The sequence below is a fragment of the Coffea eugenioides genome, chromosome 3 (genome assembly GCF_003713205.1).
Source record: "Coffea eugenioides isolate CCC68of chromosome 3, Ceug_1.0, whole genome shotgun sequence".
Taxonomy (NCBI): Eukaryota; Viridiplantae; Streptophyta; class Magnoliopsida; order Gentianales; family Rubiaceae; genus Coffea; species Coffea eugenioides.
This window is the reverse complement of record NC_040037.1, coordinates 17,395,022-17,413,087: the sequence shown is the minus strand read 5'-3', so window position 1 is coordinate 17,413,087 and position 18,066 is coordinate 17,395,022. Positions and strand designations below refer to the sequence as shown.

Sequence of the window (18,066 nt, the reverse complement as noted above, 5' to 3'; positions counted from 1 at the left end):
GACAGCTATAACCAATCTACTAATAAATGTTGGAATTATCTGTGAATCGATGATCAGTGCATGAACCATTTTCTGAAGTGTACCCTTGGCTAGAGTTTTTCCAATTTATTTCTGTCAATTGATTATTTTTCGCATTTGTTTTATTTAGTTCATTAGCATTTAATCCTAAAACCCCCATTTATCTTGACTCGAAAGGAAACAAATTTCTCCCTAATCCCTGAGGGGACAACCCTGCTTGCCACTGTCTACTAGTTAGTGAATTTAGTCAGATAATTAATTCTGGTATATCGGATTAAGCAAACTCTTCGGAAATAGGGCGAATCAAGTAACCCATTGTACACCTAGGGTCCCTGCTCCAATACTATAATTGATTATTGACTGCTTTTGGTGATAGTTAGGTTTTATTATTATTATTGCACAGGCTCGGCACCTATCAGTCCCGCTTAAGAATACAAGGCAACATCAAACTAGACTAAATTTAAAAAGTACTAAATAGTATAACTAAAGAAAGTGCAGTACAAATTTTAAATGAAAGATAGTCTACGAATATTCAATAAATTCGTACATTTATTATCTAGTTAAAACAGCGAAAAGAAAGTAAATAAACTAACAACTAGAAGCATCTAGGCTGCTAATCTCTAGTCACTCAGAACTAATATAAATCATCCTCAGAGTCTTCTATGTAAACCAACTCATACACTTCAAAATCTGCAAAAATGGTAAAAATTGGGTGGAGCGACAAAATCGCTCAGTAGGTAGTATCTATCCATCTGTTGGACCACACAATCATAACTTTACATATACATATATACATAAATCAATTTATTTGCACATTATTCACATCGATAATCATTGAAAGTAATGTTATTTGTAAAACAATCAGTAATAAAGAGGAACACAGCAATTGATAAACATCTTATTCATAACCGTACGTACGTGGGTTTTACATGTTGAATGTCAAGAGTAACAGCTTTCAACGCAATGGTCCGAGTTTGGGAGAGTGATGGCAAGTGAAACTGGGTAGCAGCAGCTAACTCCTCTTTTCTTGTTACAGACGGGCAAACTATTGAGTTAGTCAACATCCGTTGATACTGTACAAAGCAAACAATGGGAATAACAAAAAGCAGTTCGAAGATAGCCATTGTTGCCATTGTTAAAGAAACATGTCTCATCAAATGCTTCACAACTCGGAAGTAGGATGTGTTCCAAGTACTTCAAAGGTCAAACATCTTTTTCTAGTTCTGGCATCAATGGATTCATACTTATTATTACTTCATATGGTTTCTTGTTGCTTTGCCAAAACAAGAAGAAAAGAAGTCCATGATGGGGAAATATGAGTAAAATGATGGGAAAACAAAACTAACCTTGTGTTCATTCTGAATACAGTTGGACCAAATGAATTGACCCACGTCGTACTCCATTTTAGAATGATAATAGTACAAAGACCTCGCGGTAAAGCTACAAAAGTCTGTCAATTTGGTCAACGATACAGGCAAATATCTGTTAGGAAATTGGCTTAATTTCTTTTAGGTAGATTTCCTGTTTTGTGTGAAAGTAACTAGATTCCTAATTGGTTTTAGTTACTTGAAGAAGTAGTCAAATAAAGCCCTATTTAACAGGAATTAGATGCTATTTCCATATGAGTTTAGGAAATAGTATTGGTTTCCAAATTGTTATTTGGTTTTTTTGGCAGTAATGTTTCCTATAAATAGGTGAATTGGCATACTACACAAGAGACACAGGACACACACAAGGAGACACAAGGGGCATCATGTAGCCTTATACATGGGGTGTGAGAGAGGGTTCTTGGGAGATGAGAGATGTCATACAAGGGTTGGGCTTGGGTTTAAGTTGTATTCTTGTATAGGGTTTTCCTCTCATAATAAAGAACAGGTTTCTCTCCGTGGATGTAGGCTCAATGGTGGAGCCGAACCACGTTAAATATTGTGTGTCGTTTATTTTTTCATGCTTGTGGTTTGTTCCTCATTAAATTGTTGTGCACTTGATATCTCAATAGTTGTTTGTTCCGCGCTTGGATCCTAACAAGTGGTATCAGAGCCTGGTTGCGAGACTGGGCAATAGAGCAAGGTTCATGGTTGGATCCTAGTTAATTATTGAGATCAAGTGGATTGGTAGCTGTTACTAATTGAACAATTTAATGGGTGGTATCCTTGTTTCAATGGTTTAACAAAAGTATTGATGGTGAAGGATGAAAAGTCGAAAAGCATGGAGATGCTTGATGGTGAATCTAAGCATGTGATTCAAGGGTCAAGGAAAAGGTGGAGTTCAATGTTGATTTTGGACGTGAATCGTTGGAGGCTTTCTCACACCTCCAACGGTTGATACTTCATCCCGGTGGATTTTAGATTTTGGTTATGTTTTTTGGGTGGTGTGGCACGTGTCCCAAAGAAACAAGGAGATCTAATTTCTATGCGCCAGGAGACTCTGATAGGTATGAGTTTTTCGTTTTAGGTGGAGTCTTGGAAATCACACGTGGCGAGACAGTCCTGAGGATGGGAAGAAGTATGGTGATTTTACCACTTGGTTGCCTCAATGGTTAGGGTTAGAGCTCACAGAAGGGGATCCCAAATTACAAGTGGTGGTGAGAAGAAATCCTGCAAAGGGAGATGGTGAATTGAGGCACCTTCTCACGAGTCAACTGGAGGTTGGACTCGGGGCAACTACACATGTTCATTTGTCGATTGAATCAATTTGGTGTCAGGGCTGTATTGATTCGGGTGTGTAGTTTGGTACCATATTATTTGGTAGTTGAAGGCAAATGGTTGCTAAAAGAAATTTTCGCCAAGGTGGAGATTTGTTAGGAAATTGGCTTAATTTCTTTTAGGTAGATTTCCTGTTTTGTGTGAAAGTAACTAGATTCCTAATTGGTTTTAGTTACGTGAAGAAGTAGTCAAATAAAGCCCTATTTAATAGGAATTAGATGCTATTTCCATATGAGTTTAGGAAATAGTATTGGTTTCCAAATTGTTATTTGGTTTTTTTGGCAGTAATGTTTCCTATAAATAGGTGAATTGGCATACTACACAAGAGACACAGGACACACACAAGGAGACACAAGGGGCATCATGTAGCCTTATACATGGGGTGTGAGAGAGGGTTCTTGGGAGATGAGAGATGTCATACAAGGGTTGGGCTTGGGTTCAAGTTGTATTCTTGTATAGGGTTTTCCTCTCATAATAAAGAACAGGTTTCTCTCCGTGGATGTAGGCTCAATGGTGGAGCCGAACCACGTTAAATATTGTGTGTCGTTTATTTTTTCATGCTTGTGGCTTGTTCCTCATTAAATTGTTGTGCACTTGATATCTCAATAGTTGTTTGTTCCGCGCTTGGATCCTAACAATATCTACGTACCCAAAGAGGCCACCAGTACTGCAAAACTCCAGCTTAAACTTTCGTAAAAACTTCTCACATTATAATGACTATTTGGGGGGAAAAATTAAGTTGTTCTATTAAAACCAATGGAAGTTATTAGAAGTTTCTTTTTTATTGAGAAAAAGGAAAAGAAGAAGTTATGAAATTTTTGGCAAACAATAAAAAAGAGATTTTTTTTTAAAAAGGCGAAAAAGAAAGAAGTTATATCTTTTTTCAACTTTTGCACATGTGTAATGAATCCAACGGTGATAATATAAATACTGTCAGTGTATATAAAATTTACTCTAAAAAAAAATATGCAACTAATAAGAGTATTTATATACAAACCCTTTTTGCCCCCACTTACAGGTACTCTTGTAAGTTGTAAAAAGATTTTTGGTTGGGAAAAAGGAATTGTTCCTCTACTTTCACTCATTTTGGGAAATCAGGAGACTTGTACTGTTTGTGATGGCGGGAGAAAAAGGTTGATCACGGTCCATAACTGACGGTTGCAATAATAGTGGAGCGCTCTAGCATCTGAGCTACATCCCCTCGCGCATCCCTGGTGGGAACTGAACATTAGACAGACTAGAATCATCGCAGACGATGATGCTCCCCGTGCTCATTACTGAACGAGAATGACCGACGCCAGTTGCAATTCAAATTGCTAGAAGATTCGCGTAGCTTCAAAAGTGTCGAAACTCCAATTTTAGAGTAAAGTTTTTCGATAGTCACTAAATTTTTTCAACAGTCAAACTTTGATCACTTAATGATTAATACTACATTTCTACTATCGAATGTGTGAATTTAAATAATATTATATTTCTACTTATTCAACTATCAAACTGTAAATTTTAGGACATCTCGTCTGATTTCATCATTAACTCTACCAAATTTGAACGTATGCACGATTCCCAAAGCACATTATTATTAATAGTTAAATCTAACAGAATTAACAATGACATCATACAAAATGACTCAAAATTTATAATTTTAATAATTCAGTGGTTAAAAATATACTATTAATATTTGAATTACCCAAACTCAACTATTCAAAGGTTTAATGACTACTAGATAATTTGCTCCCAATTTTATTGGAAACACTAAAATTCAACAGGAAAGATGTTTCTTTATTCCATCAAGCATTCAATTACAGTTGCACACTAATACTGGTGCTTATTCGGAAATGAACTCAGAAGGGCTGATTTTACTAGGGGTGAAAAAAAAAACTAAAAAGCGGCCACAAAAAATGTTACTGCTACCTAGACAGCAGGGCTGCTAAAGAAAGGCAGAAAAGCACTGAGCTTAAGCTACCCAGAAAGTAAAAATAAAAAGAAAAGCATAAAGTTTGCATGCCTACAAACTAAACCTCCCCAGTTACAAAATAAAATCATTCCAATTGAAAAAACAAACAAAAAAAACTAAATTTTGGTCTGCAATTGAGGATCAACATCAATCCTGGCCACACCTTCTTTAGCAAGTTTAGGGAGCTCCAACTCTCCGACCACCAATCCGGCGACCCCACTAACCTCCCACCCCCCCCCCCAGTATTTTGTCCTCCGCCTCTTCATCCACATAGTTTGGATCGTTTTCATCTATGGCAGGAGGAGCTGCACCCAGTTCATTCTCCACAGTGTCCCTGGGACCCTCCCAAGTATGCTTTCCCCCGTGACCGGACTTATGCTGACGGCCTAACGGAATCCCATCAATAGGACGACGGTCTTGTCTCCGCACGCCCTTGTCAATCAGTTTCTTTTCTATGTACTTAAGCGTGTCCACGTTGTGACCGTCTACTTCCACTTTCTCCGCACGCTTTCGCCCCTCCTCGTCTCTGCTGACGGCTCTGAACGTAACAGTTTCTTTGGTATCATCATCTACACGATTCATTTCGTCAACTTTTATTTATTTTGCTGCTGAAGAAAAATATGTTGTGGGTGTGGGTCTTTAATGTTGTTGAAACGTTATTGACGGTGGAAAGTGCTATGTTGGGTCAAGGAAAAGAAATATGGATCGACAGGTAGAGGAGAGGATTCTGCCTGGGGAAGCTAGGCCGAGCGGCAGGCTGGCTGGCAGCCAAGGCATTGAGAATTCGTTGGCAAGGTGGGAGAGAGGGATGAGTGCCACTGGTTGGATGCGGTAATGTGTCTTGTCCCGTCACCTCATGCAGTGACTAATGCCTTCTAATTTATTCGTTCATGTTTTTAATTTGTCAAGGAGAAGAAAATGGTATTTGCACTTTATTTTTTTATTATTTACACCCTCATTATTTATTTTAGGGAAATTTGTCAAATTGGTCCCTAATATTTAAAAAAAACCTTTTATAGTGCCTAACATTTAAAATCAACCAAAATAGTTTCTAACATAAAAATTATGAGTCAGTTTGATCCTAATGCTCGTATTTGCTCATTTCTCCAACTAAAAATAACGCACCTCTCTTACGTGGGTATAATTTCAAGGGCAAAATCAAAAAATACACTTCTTTTCTGGTTGAGTTTTCCATCTTTCCTTCATATTTTTCCAATTAAACCATAATTGCCTTGCATCAAAACCAAATTTGAAGACGGAAAACGCAGCTGCAACTGGATGGCTGCGCAATTGAGGAAGAATAGCAAGAAAATGCGAAGAAGAAACTAACCTATTGAAGAGTACGATAGATCCAAACAACGAGTGATGTTTTTGTGAAAATGAACCCCTCATTGTGACTTCTTGGAAACCTGTAAATCCAAGGAGAAGATTCTATGGCTGCCCAAATTCTAAAGTAAGCTTTCTAAACATTCTCATGTTCATCCAAGGGAGCAAAATGTGTTTTTCAAATTTTTCCTTTAAATTATGTTCACGTGAGAGAGACATGCTATTTTTAGCCAGAAAAATGAGCAAATACAAGCATCAGGACCAAATTGGTTCATAATTTAAATGTTAGAGATTATTCTGGTTGATTTTAAATGCTAGAAACTTAAAAAGTTTTTTGTGAAAATGTTAGGGACCAATTGGACAAATTTTCCTTTATTTAATTGTATAATTTAATAGATGAAAACTATATGATTAAAATGATAGTAACAATATGATTAATAAAATAGGAGTGTACATAACACTTCACTTTAGCGTGGTTTTTATTTGCAAGTTTGCAATGTAAAATTGCGTGTCAATAAGATTTTCTTTAATCAAGATTTTATTTTAATTAGTAATTAATAAATAAGATCGTGAAATTTCATTTCGTCAAACTTAAATATCCCTGCACACAGCGAATGTTACAAAAGATGGAAACTTAAAAACTCCGATCAATGAGCTAGACAATGAGTTACCTCTCTTGCATGTCTATGTAGACAATGAGCTACCTCATTGTTTCATGTTTCAGTAATTCTAATCCGATTATCAGGATTAGAATTACTGAGTCAAAAATTTTATATCTCGTTTGGATTGTTATTTTTTGAAATTTTGATTAAAAATATATTATTCTAATTTAATATATATATAAAGTAAAAAGGGATTGAAAAATACGTTACGTAAACCTTTTTGAGAAAAAAGGACCACACTTCATTATTTAATTCAGACCTACTTGCACAAAGAATATTTATGATTGCAGGGGTTAATCCGGGTCAGATCTGGGCTGCAACTAGCAACCTGTAGTTGCTTATCTGTACAACTATTTATCTTTCCCGATTGTGGATCGCTGATGGCCCAGATTTATTTCGGTCATTCTGCTTTTGCCCCGGCCCAATATTACTGTTATACGTATCCTACAACTTGATGTCTGGATACGCGTTGTACATTTGTCCGAGGCGGATACTTTTTTTTTTTGGGATCAATCTATCCTAAACCTATTCCTACTCTCACTTTAACTTATATTATGAGAATGGTCCAATTGGACCATGAAAAAATCAATGAACCAAACGAGTGCTCTACGCACTCGTATAGATTTAAGTCAATTAAAATGACAGTCACTTAAAATGAGAGCCACATATATTGACAAATAGTGGAAGATAATATTTGAAATTTTGATCTCCCAACCCACTCAGCCTTAAACGCTATGGTAGCAGCCCAAATGGCTATTGGTTCTGAGGCGGTATGTACTCCATAAATATGGTAAAAGAAAATTATCATATCTTAAATTCCGAATACATAAATACCAGGGGTCATTTTTAGGAAATTACAGGAGCCAATCCTCGATTTTTAAGAATATATTTGTGAACATTTTTTGGTAGATAAGATTTTAATAATACACAACAAAATACGGGGCATACCCCTTATAAATTTCTAATTCCAATAAATTTCATAAGCAAAAGGAATAGAAAGAAGCTCGCAGCCGCTGCAAATTAAATCAGAACACAACAGCAAATCTTTATTAGCCTATGTCATTACAAGCCACAGGAGTATTTCTTGTTTTATGCAGAATCTCTCCCAGCATTTTTCTACACACACACACTTAGTAGTGCTAGACGAAGACACACACTTAGTTTTATAATTCTCAAGAATTAATCGCTCTCAATTTGCATTTCTTAATTAAGCTAAATTGAGAAGATCAGTTGTATGGACTATAAACTAAGGCCAACAGCACCGGAGATCCTTATTACTTTTTCACTATATAATTTTAAAAATGACTTGTTATTAGTTTGCATAGTGTGGCAGAAAACTAAGAAACTTTTGATTTTCAAGGAGATAATAAATGTAGATCGAAGACTATTAAGACTGAAGACAATGTCATAGAATTATTACTTTCAGGATAAGATTACCATACATTTCCAAACTCTCAATTTCCTCCCTATGCTAGTTTTTGTATCAATTCCGCAAACTCTATTGGCTAGGGAGAGTTTATTTTTACACAGAATAGTGCTACGTAAGGGGGAGGGAAATGAGGCACTGCAGTCTGCATTTAATAGGAGGCAAGATACCTGCAAAAATAAAAAACATCATCCAAGTTCAACATATCCGGTTCACCCATCCAAGTTCAAATGGAGAAGAAGTTCACATGGCCTGCATTGAGGATCAACATGTAGATATCAACCTGGAAATAATGAGCATTGTTGGCCTACATTGAGGATCAACATGTAGACATTCTCTTGCTAGTTTGAGAATGGATATCAGACTCTTTTCAATTTGTTGATTGGGATACAGAAGTCTTTGGTCTAACAAGTCTTTTAGGTCTATCTCTTCAGGCTTTGAAGACAATAGATTAGCAATCAAGTCACCAGGATGCTTTCCTTTGATTACTTCCATTGTCAGGACCCCAAAGCTATAAACATCACACTTCTCGTTAACTTTCATTGTGTACGCAAATTCTGCAAGAGAAAGTTGGAAAATGATTTTCCATGTTACGTGATCATACTTGAATTTACTACTTAACAAACTAATGACAGGAAAAGAAAAAAAAAACTTTACTACCTGGTGCAACATATCCATATGTTCCTGCAAGAGAACTCCAATTAGACGAGTCTCTTCTGAGGAACTTGGAAGTGCCAAAATCTGAAATGTGAGCCTCGCATTCTGGATCAAGCAAAATGTTGTTGCTTGATATGTCTCGGTGTACAATTGGTGGTGAACAATCATGATGCATGTAAGACAAAGCATGAGCGACGCCTTTGATGATATTCAACCTCTTTTGCCAGTCTAGTTCCTTAGCTGCTTCTTCTATGCTCAAGATTTTGGCCAAGCTCCCCCTTTCGAGGTACTCATAAACCAAAATTGAATGCTGAGCATTTGAGCAGAAGCCAAAGAGTTTCACAATGTTCCGATGCTTGATTTCTGTCAAGGCCCTGATCTCATTCAAGAAACTTCTATCCTTTGCCACATTAGGTATGTTGTGAAGTCTTTTTACAGCTACTACTTCGCCTGATGGAAGCTTTGCTTTGTAAACACTTCCACAACCTCCTTTCCCAATGCAATATGTTTCACTGAACTCTTCTGTAGACCTCACGATTTCTTTATACAATGCTTTGCCATCATAAGCACATATGGCAAATAAACCGCCCTTATTCACCTCCATGTCTTCAGCTCTTGAATTTCTTTTTCTCTGATCACGCAATTTGAGAGCACCGAACAATGCACCAAGAAGTGTGAATGATCCCAGAAGAGGCAATACAATTATGAGAACAAGTTCCTTGCTTTTATCCTTGACATGCTTTTTAATCAACCGGGAACTTTCACAGGCTCGTAACCCTGTAATATGGCCACACAAACCTTTATTTCCCTTTACTTCTTCTAAGGTTAGATTCACAAAGGCTCTACCACTTGGAATTGGACCCTCCAAATTATTAAAGGAAAGATTAATGTGCAATAAACCTGGCAATTCTGCCAAAGCCTTTGGGATCATACCAGAGAGGTTATTCTGGGAGAGATCCAATGTCCCCAAACTCTGCAGATTTTGAAACTCAAATGGTATCTCTCCTGTGAAGAGATTTTGACTCAAATCTAGATCACAAAGTTGGGTTAACTTCCCAATCTGTGATGGAATCTTTTGACCTAAAACATTATTGCTCAAGTTCATGTGAAACAAGTGTTTCAAATCGCCCAGAAGTTCTGGTAAGGTTCCATTCAAGGAATTTGTGGACAGGTCTAGAAATTCCATTAACACTCCCAAGTCTTGAGGTATACCACCAGTAAGCTGGTTGTCATGTAAATCTAGTGTAAGCATGGAAGTTAACTTCACAACTTCCCTCGGTATCTCCCCTGATAAATAATTCGAAGAAAGATTAAGTGTATGTAGTTGAGCCAAATTTCCAATTTCTGGAGGTATACCACCAGTGATGTTATTTTTTGCAACTATAAAGGTTTTCAGCATTTTGCATTTACCCCAGTTGCTGGAGAGTTTCCCATAGAATTTGTTATTGCTGAGATCTATGAAATCCAGGGATGGATAGATTCCAAACATTTCTGATAAGTTTCCTTGGAAACGGTTACCGTTGAAACGGGCCCTAACTAAGCTTGAGCAGTTTTGCAAGCTTTTAGGGATTGGACCAGTAAGCATGTTCTCAGATACAGAAATGTTTTGGAGAATTCCACTTTGACATAATAGTTCTGGCAATGGACCAGAGAACTGATTTCTAAACAATCTCAAAGCAACCAACTTATTCAGGTTTCCAAGCGCTTGTGGAATGGTACCAGAAAATTGATTTTCTGCCAGAGCCAAAATTTCTAAGTCACTCAAGTTTCCAATTGAAACAGGAATTGAACCCGAAAGTTGATTGAAAGCGAGATCTAGTTTCACCAGCCTATTGAGGTTACCAAAAGTAGCTGGAATTGAACCAGAAAATTGATTGTTGTAGAGATACAGTACTCCAAAGTTACTCAAGTTACCAATTGAAGCAGGGATTGAACCTGAAAGTTGATTGTAAGAGAGATCTAGTCCAATCAAATTGGTCAAATTACCTAGTGACTTTGGGATTGCACCAGTGAGATTATTTTGATATAGGTAAAGAAACTGAAGTGAGCTCAAATTCCCTATCACTGGAGGAATGTGACCAGATAGGTGATTTTGGTCAAGGCTTAGATTCACCAACCTATTGAGATTACCAAAAGTGACCGGAATTGAACCAGAAAATTGATTGTTTTGGAGATACAGTTCAATTAAATTGGTCAAATTTCCTAATGAATTTGGGATCGCACTGATAAGATTATTGTCGCCCAAGGAAAGAAGCTGAAGTGAGATCAGATTCCCCATAGCACTAGGAATTGGACCAGAGAGGTGATTACGGAAAAGCTTTAGATCCACCAGCCTATTGAGGTTACCAAAAGTGGGCGGAATGGTACTAGAAAATTGATTCTCATGGAGAGCCAAAAGTTCCAAGTCACTCAAGTTACCAATTGAAGCAGGGATTGAACCTGAAAGTTGATTGTAAGAGAGATCTAGTCCAATCACATTGGTCAAGTTATATAGTGAATTTGGGATTGCACCAGTGAGATTATTTTGATACAAGTAAAGAAATTGAAGTGAGCTCAAATTCCCTATCACTGGAGGAATGGGACCAGATAGGTGATTTTGGTAAAGGCTTAGATTTACCAGCCTATTGAGATTACCAAAAGTGACCGGAATTGAATCAGAAAATTGATTGTTAAAGAGATACAGTGTTTCCAATTTACTCAAGTTTCCAATTGAAACAGGAATTGAACCATTAAGTTGATTGTCAGATAATTCCATATCGGTAAGGAATTTCAGATCACCCACTTCTTTGAAAATTGAACTTGAAAGTTGATTTTCATAGAGATATAGCATAATCAAATTGGTTAAATTGCCTAGTGACTTTGGAATTGCACCTGTAAGATTATTTTGACACAAGGAAAGAAACTGAAGTGAGATCAGATTCCCCATTGCCATGGGAATGGGACCTGAAAGTTGATTTCTTCCAAAACCTAAATGAGTCAAGTTTCTCAAGTTGCAAATTTCAGGCGGGATTTTGCCTGACAGCTCATTAGCCCAGAAATCAAGATAAATGAGTTTCGACAGGTTACCTATTTGTTTTGGTATACTGCCAAAGATCTGGTTAAAGCGGAGATCAAGATATTCAAGATTTGGGAGGGATGAGAATGGGAAATCATAGAGGCTACCTTCAATGCTCCAATCTGAAAGGTTCAATCTGTTGACTCTTCCGTCAATGCAGGAAATACCAGCCCAAGTGCAAGGAAGGATAGACGACTTTTTGGCGTTGATGAATTGAAGGTTCCATGAGGTTAGGAAGCTGTTGTTCTGGTTCCGAAAACTGGCTTTCCATTTCAAAAGAGCAGCACCCTCTTCAGCAGAAGCTGAAGCTCCGCATTTGGGGTGAAAAGATGGGAAAAGTAGGACTACCAGAACGAATATGGAGATTATTTTGAAGGAACCCATGATTGCTTTCAAGTTCAACTGAAGTTGGCAGACGTTGTTACTCTGCACCACAAATAAAGCTAGCATTTATCCTATTTGTACATGGAAGACTTCAGAGGTCTTCTTGCTCTGCCCCACTTTCTTTGTTTTCATTTAATTTTGAGATTGAAACACGTATGATGTCTATTCCAATGGGCCAAGAAATTTAAAGCAATGAAAGCTTCCATGAGATTGACCATTTTTATCTTCTACCGCTAATTTTTCCTACTGAATCTACAGAAAAAGATGACTCGAGTGCCTCTTGGAGAAGGAACACTTTTCACCTGCTTCCTTAATGACGATGAACACTTTTATATTTCCTTGACATGGATTATGCAAAGTTGCTTGACAGTATATTTTCCAAAAATGCAAGGGAGGTCAGGAATTGCCGAAAGCTAATTTTTTGCCAATTCTATAAGCAGTATTTCCGAAATAGAATTTAGTTTGTATCCGTATCAAGTATTGTCTGCCTTCAGGTCAATAAAACCTTGAGATGGTAAAGCATGCTAGTTCAATTGATGATTCTATCATCTGTGGGGATTCTCCACCACATTTTGTACGGTCCACTCTTTATATTAACTCCTCAATTCTTTAGTATTACATGGTTTTTCTATCAAAAACATATATTTGATTTTTATCCACATTGATCTATTGATCAAAATAAAAGCAACATATATATACACACACATACATACATATATATATATATATATACACATCAATAAGTTATTATATAAACCCAAGGACGCGCAACAGCATCAAAAAGTTAACAATAATCTATATCTATACTATCTATATTATATTATTATATATAAAAGTGCCTTAGAACACAAAAAGTTCTTATTTTTTGATTTGCCTAATATGCCCTTAAGACAATTTGCCTACATATTCATGTTTACAATTTGACTACAATTTGAACTTTATTCCGTCATGTTTTATTCATATACAAACACTAATCATGCAAATTAAAATCATTGGATAAAATACTATACTAACACAATGGGCAATATATTATCATCCATTTAGTAATGCCCTAAAACAATACTATTAGTTAATATGGACAATTCAGTAATTTCCTCTTGAAATATTAATACTATCCACTGGGCAGTAGGATGCTGTGTCTCTAACTATGTTAGACTCTGAGGCCTGTATTGGCAGTAGGATGCTATGTCTCTAACTATGCAAAACAACAAGTTGAAGGGATTCGTTTTTAAATATCCACATGGAAGAAAGAAGGATAATCACGAGTTGGGTGTTCTTCTTTGAAAGGTTAATTTGCTACCCTTCAATTATTTTGATTGTTTATACTTTGTTTTTCTTCTTTAACAGGTTTCTTGTTATATTAATTTTCACGTTATAGGTTGAACAAGCGGACTAGCTTCAATCCATAGAACCACACAAAAAGTTGAATTCAATAATGAGTGGTTTTCTCGGAAAGATTAATTAGCTTTTCCATGTCTATTATTATTATTTTTTTTTTTTTGTAACATGCTATTGTCTCTTTGTAACATATTCCTTAAAGAATTAGATTACAAAGTCAAACAACAAAATAAGGCTTTTCAAATAAATCAGGGTTTTTATTACAAAAGTATAAGAACTTTAGGATTGTGTAGGGTGGGAAAAATGAAAGGCATATGTTTAAGGAAAATGTGCGAAAACTTGTACTTAGGAATGTATCCATTCATTTGCCAAGAGGTATAGAAGGGTGACATTTAGTACAATACTACCATATGAAATTCAAATTCAAATGGATCAAATGAAATATGGTTGGATGTCTCATGTGTCTTGAACTTATATTGAATGTAGTTAATATAAATTTTGTAACATTTTCTGATTTTTTTTATGATCATCAATTAAATGGAGACATTTTCTCATATTTGAAAGAAATTGACCTCTACGCTTCTCACATGGCGCACCTCTCTTCCGGCCGAGCCTCCTTTCTCCTCGGTTCCCAGAGACAAAATGTATGACGGGTGCATAGGGACCTCTCTTTTGTTGATTATTAGAGGGCATGCATAAGGTTTAATGCTAAATTCATACCTTTATTACAAATATTGTTTATTGTGGTTTTCCAAATTCGGGGAAACAAAGGGGAAAGTTAATGCCAGGAGATTTAACCCTGTGTTCATTTCAACTGATTTAGATGACGTCCCTATCCCTATTCCATGAAAGTTAATGCGCATATGTTGGAGACCAGAAGACCAGAAGATACCATATATTGATCGGCCCAGTGTTTCCATAAATTTAAGATCATAATAGCTCTATTGCATCAAAGGGATCATGGCTTTCTCAATTTTAAAATTTTAAAATTAATGTTTCAGGATTAAAAGTTATGGGAGTAGCCAATTGTAAAGCAATTCGAAAAGACATACATTAGATTTCACCATTCAAAATTAGTTGTATACCTTTTTTGAAGAGAGGTACGGACACTACTATTAAAATGGACACATGCAATACATGCAACACTAAATTAGATTGCTCATAGCCCCCCCCCCCCCCCTTTTTTTATATCTACTCTACTTCTACTCTAGCTTATTTTAGGGGTGGTCCAACTGAGTCATGGGGAACCGAAGAGGACACCCATATGAATTTGATAAAGTCACATGTTAGTGGCAAAATGATGACAGATAAGATTTTAACTTTTGATCTTTTATCTCACAAAAATTTAAATCTTTTATGGTGGTCAACATCTCAAAGGGCATTGGTTAGATTGCTCATAACCAAACCCCACAAAGAACCAAATTTACCCATGTGTCATATAGATTGGAGACAAAATTTCATGTAATAACACTAAAATTAGATTGCTCATAACCGAACCCCACAAAGAACTAAATTTAGCCGCGTGTCATAATGATTGAAGAAGAAAATTTTCATGTAATAACACTCACTTACACCTCCTAATTAGGATTTTACACATATATGTTTATCTGCAAGAGTTCTTTTTTATATGCACAACATTCTAGACTAGGTAGACATGATTGTTATGTTAATTGTTAAAGACATTCGCTAACATTTTCCTTTCTCGTTTTCTTGTTTCTTTAGGTGCTAACCTTATTTTTTAAGTACCTAAAGAAACAAGCTAAACTTGCAACATATTGGAAGGGCCTGTTGCCCACGAAATGCGAAAGTTTTAAGTTCAAATTTTAAGAAGAAAACATATAAAATAGTTTAATGTATAATGGAAGCAATACATTCACAAAGTTAACACAGATCTGAAATACGAAATTCTTTGCATTGCTTGGTTGTTAAGAAAATGGAGAGAGAAAAAAATATGCATTTATTATAAGTCAAAGAATGAAATAAAATTAGTGGAATCATTAAAAGAATGAAATATCTCCTGCACCTATATTGCTGAACCAGAGAAACGCAATGGAGGAAATGTCTACTTAAATATGACATGGATCCAAGTCAACTTCTCGAAAGTATAATAGTATAAGAAGTTAGTGTACATACAATAACAAAAAAAAAAACATGATTCCCTAAATTTACTCAAGCAAATCAATCTATCTTCTATTCATCTTTGCAATTGCACCTTCAGGTTTAAAAATTTGGCAATCATAGTATTGGTTTTATAATTGACCTTCTATAAATTATACCTTGAATTAATTCTATTCTTTAAATACAAGTGCAACGCACGTGCTTTTTTCTATTAGTTTTTTAATAAGGTTCAACTAAAAATTACTTTGGGATACAGCAGTCGTGCTTGTTTTCAATCAAATTTGAGGTTGTGCCCAATTGGCAAAGGTACAAAGGACTTCTAAGTCAAGATAACCGACCTATCCCAGTCTTTAAGGTATAAAGCTGCATTGCCCTGACTCTATCCCATCTTGATATTGAATATAGAGGGTAAACGGATTTAATCAAATGAACATCTAATGTTCAATTTTGTTTTATTATTTTTAACGAATTTGAAATTGTGCTTAATATTGGCTTATAGAGCCGAACTTAAATGAACTTTTATCGATTCAAAATCAAGTCGAATTTACGCAGGTTAAACTTTTTTCTATGTAAATTATATTTTTATTTTAATAGAGTTAAGTTCGAGTTGAGTTTGACAATTCAAATTTAATATTCAAACTTATTTTATTAATTTTAATTAATTTGAAACTGTGCTCAACATTAGTTTGTTTACTTGTAAAGCCAAATTTAGATAGGTTTTTATCTAACTAAACTCAAATCGAGTTCAAGTAGATTAAATATTTTCACACGTAAATTTCACTTGTATGCTAATAGAGCCAAGTTCAAGTTGTATTTGACATTTACAGAACACAAAATGCCATTTAAGTTTGGTTTGACTAGTTAGTGATAGGGTGTTAATTGTTGATTATTTTATTGTTAATTTTCCCCTTTATCCTTGCCAAATATTGTTTTAATTATTAATATTTACTTATATTTGGTATTGGACTCAATTTCAGGAAGTGAAACAGAAAACTACAAAAATGAGGGACTTTTTGGAGATAATTGGGATTTCAAACAACCGGGCCCACATGGTGCTACAAAGAGATTGCATTTCCTTTGCTGATTAGGAGATTGGAGTCCTACGGGCAATAGGAAACTAAAAGCAAGGAATTCAGTAGAGCCCCACTTTTGGTTTGATTCTCAATTTCAGCAGGGGACCACAGGGATAAGAAGCTTTAGTCATTGTTGGCTTTAAAAGGGAGACAAACGTACTAAGAACTCTTATCAATCAATCAATAGTTTTAGTTTAGGCTTTTAGCATAGTTTTTAGTTTTCTTCTCTTAGCTCTTTCGCATGGTTGTTCTCCATTAATGGAGGACTAACCTCTTAATTCTAGTCAAGGGGACAAATGAAGACTTGGTTCAACAATTACTGTGAGATCGAAATTATTTTAATCGCTTCCTCATTTATTGGTATTTATGTGTTTCCTGTTTTTAATTGTTATAGTCCTTATGTATGATTGATTAGTGCGCAATAATTAATTATTCATATAGGCTATTTTGCTAAATAGAGGTAATTGAATCCGTAATTGTTCGTTATCTCTATCTTAGTAGCAGCTTAAACAAACCCTCGTAGCGTGTTTGTTGGTTAGGATTGGGCCTTTCTAATTATTAATGCAATCTAGAAATTAAATCCTACGGTCGTACCTAGGGTTATTTTTGGGTTAGAGAAATAGCTAACGGTCGTACCTTAGTTATCGAGAAATTAAGGAAGGGTTGGTTGTTTATCGCGTGCATGACAACTATAACTAATCTATTACTAAATGTTGGAATTATTTCTGCATCAATGATCAGTGCATGAACCATTTCTGAAGTGTACCCTTGGCTAGAGTTTTCTCTTAATTATTTCTCTTAATCAATTATTTCCTGCAGTTAATTTATTTAGTTAGTATTTAATCCAAAAACCCCCCATACTTTGGACTCTAGAAGAAACGAATTATCCCCAGTCCCTGTGAATTCGACCCTACTCACCGCTATATACAAAATCTGTATTTTTCTCGAGTAGGTATTTATTATTGCACAGGTTCGGCACCTGTCAGTTAGCGAAATCAAGTTCAAATTAGCTTTTGCCAAGCCAATCTTAATTCGATTATCAAGTAATTTACTTCATTTTTTAGCCTTTATTGAAGTATTATTTCTTTTCAAGTGGATCATTACCGAGCAAAATTCAATTCGAATATCATGTAATTTAATTTTTATCACCTGACAATATATTTAAAGTCAAACTTTGCCCTAACTAGTCTTGTAAGTCCAATTTCTGTTCCACATCCCTGTCTCACTCAACCCATCACGTTCATTGCTAATGCTTCCCCTTCTTCAATTCTCTTTTTTTCCCCATCTTGTCCTCTATCAATATCTTTCAAATGTTTCATGATTGACTCGGTCATCATGACTTAATCAATG

At 35.7% G+C, this 18,066-nt stretch overlaps 1 protein-coding gene across 3 annotated transcripts in view; it reads right to left on the bottom strand.

Annotated features, from left to right (window-relative positions):
• LOC113765224 (MDIS1-interacting receptor like kinase 2-like) overlaps positions 1-12,210 on the bottom strand; it is a 65,601-nt gene extending 53,391 nt beyond the window's left edge. Inside the window, exons 1-4 of one of the 3 annotated variants that reach the window (XM_027309320.1) lie at positions 11,911-12,210; positions 8,752-11,187; positions 8,375-8,648; positions 8,051-8,261 (exon numbers count right to left, since the gene is read on the bottom strand). In XM_027309320.1, the coding sequence (XP_027165121.1) occupies positions 8,243-8,261; positions 8,375-8,648; positions 8,752-11,187; positions 11,911-12,187 (3,006 nt within the window). In that variant the 5' untranslated portion in view covers positions 12,188-12,210 and the 3' untranslated portion in view covers positions 8,051-8,242. Of the gene's footprint in view, positions 1-8,050; positions 8,262-8,347; positions 8,649-8,751; positions 11,188-11,910 lie in introns of those variants that run through there. The other 2 variants (XM_027309321.1, XM_027309322.1) reach the window with 2 other exon arrangements.
• Positions 12,211-18,066: the final 5,856 nt, after the last annotated feature.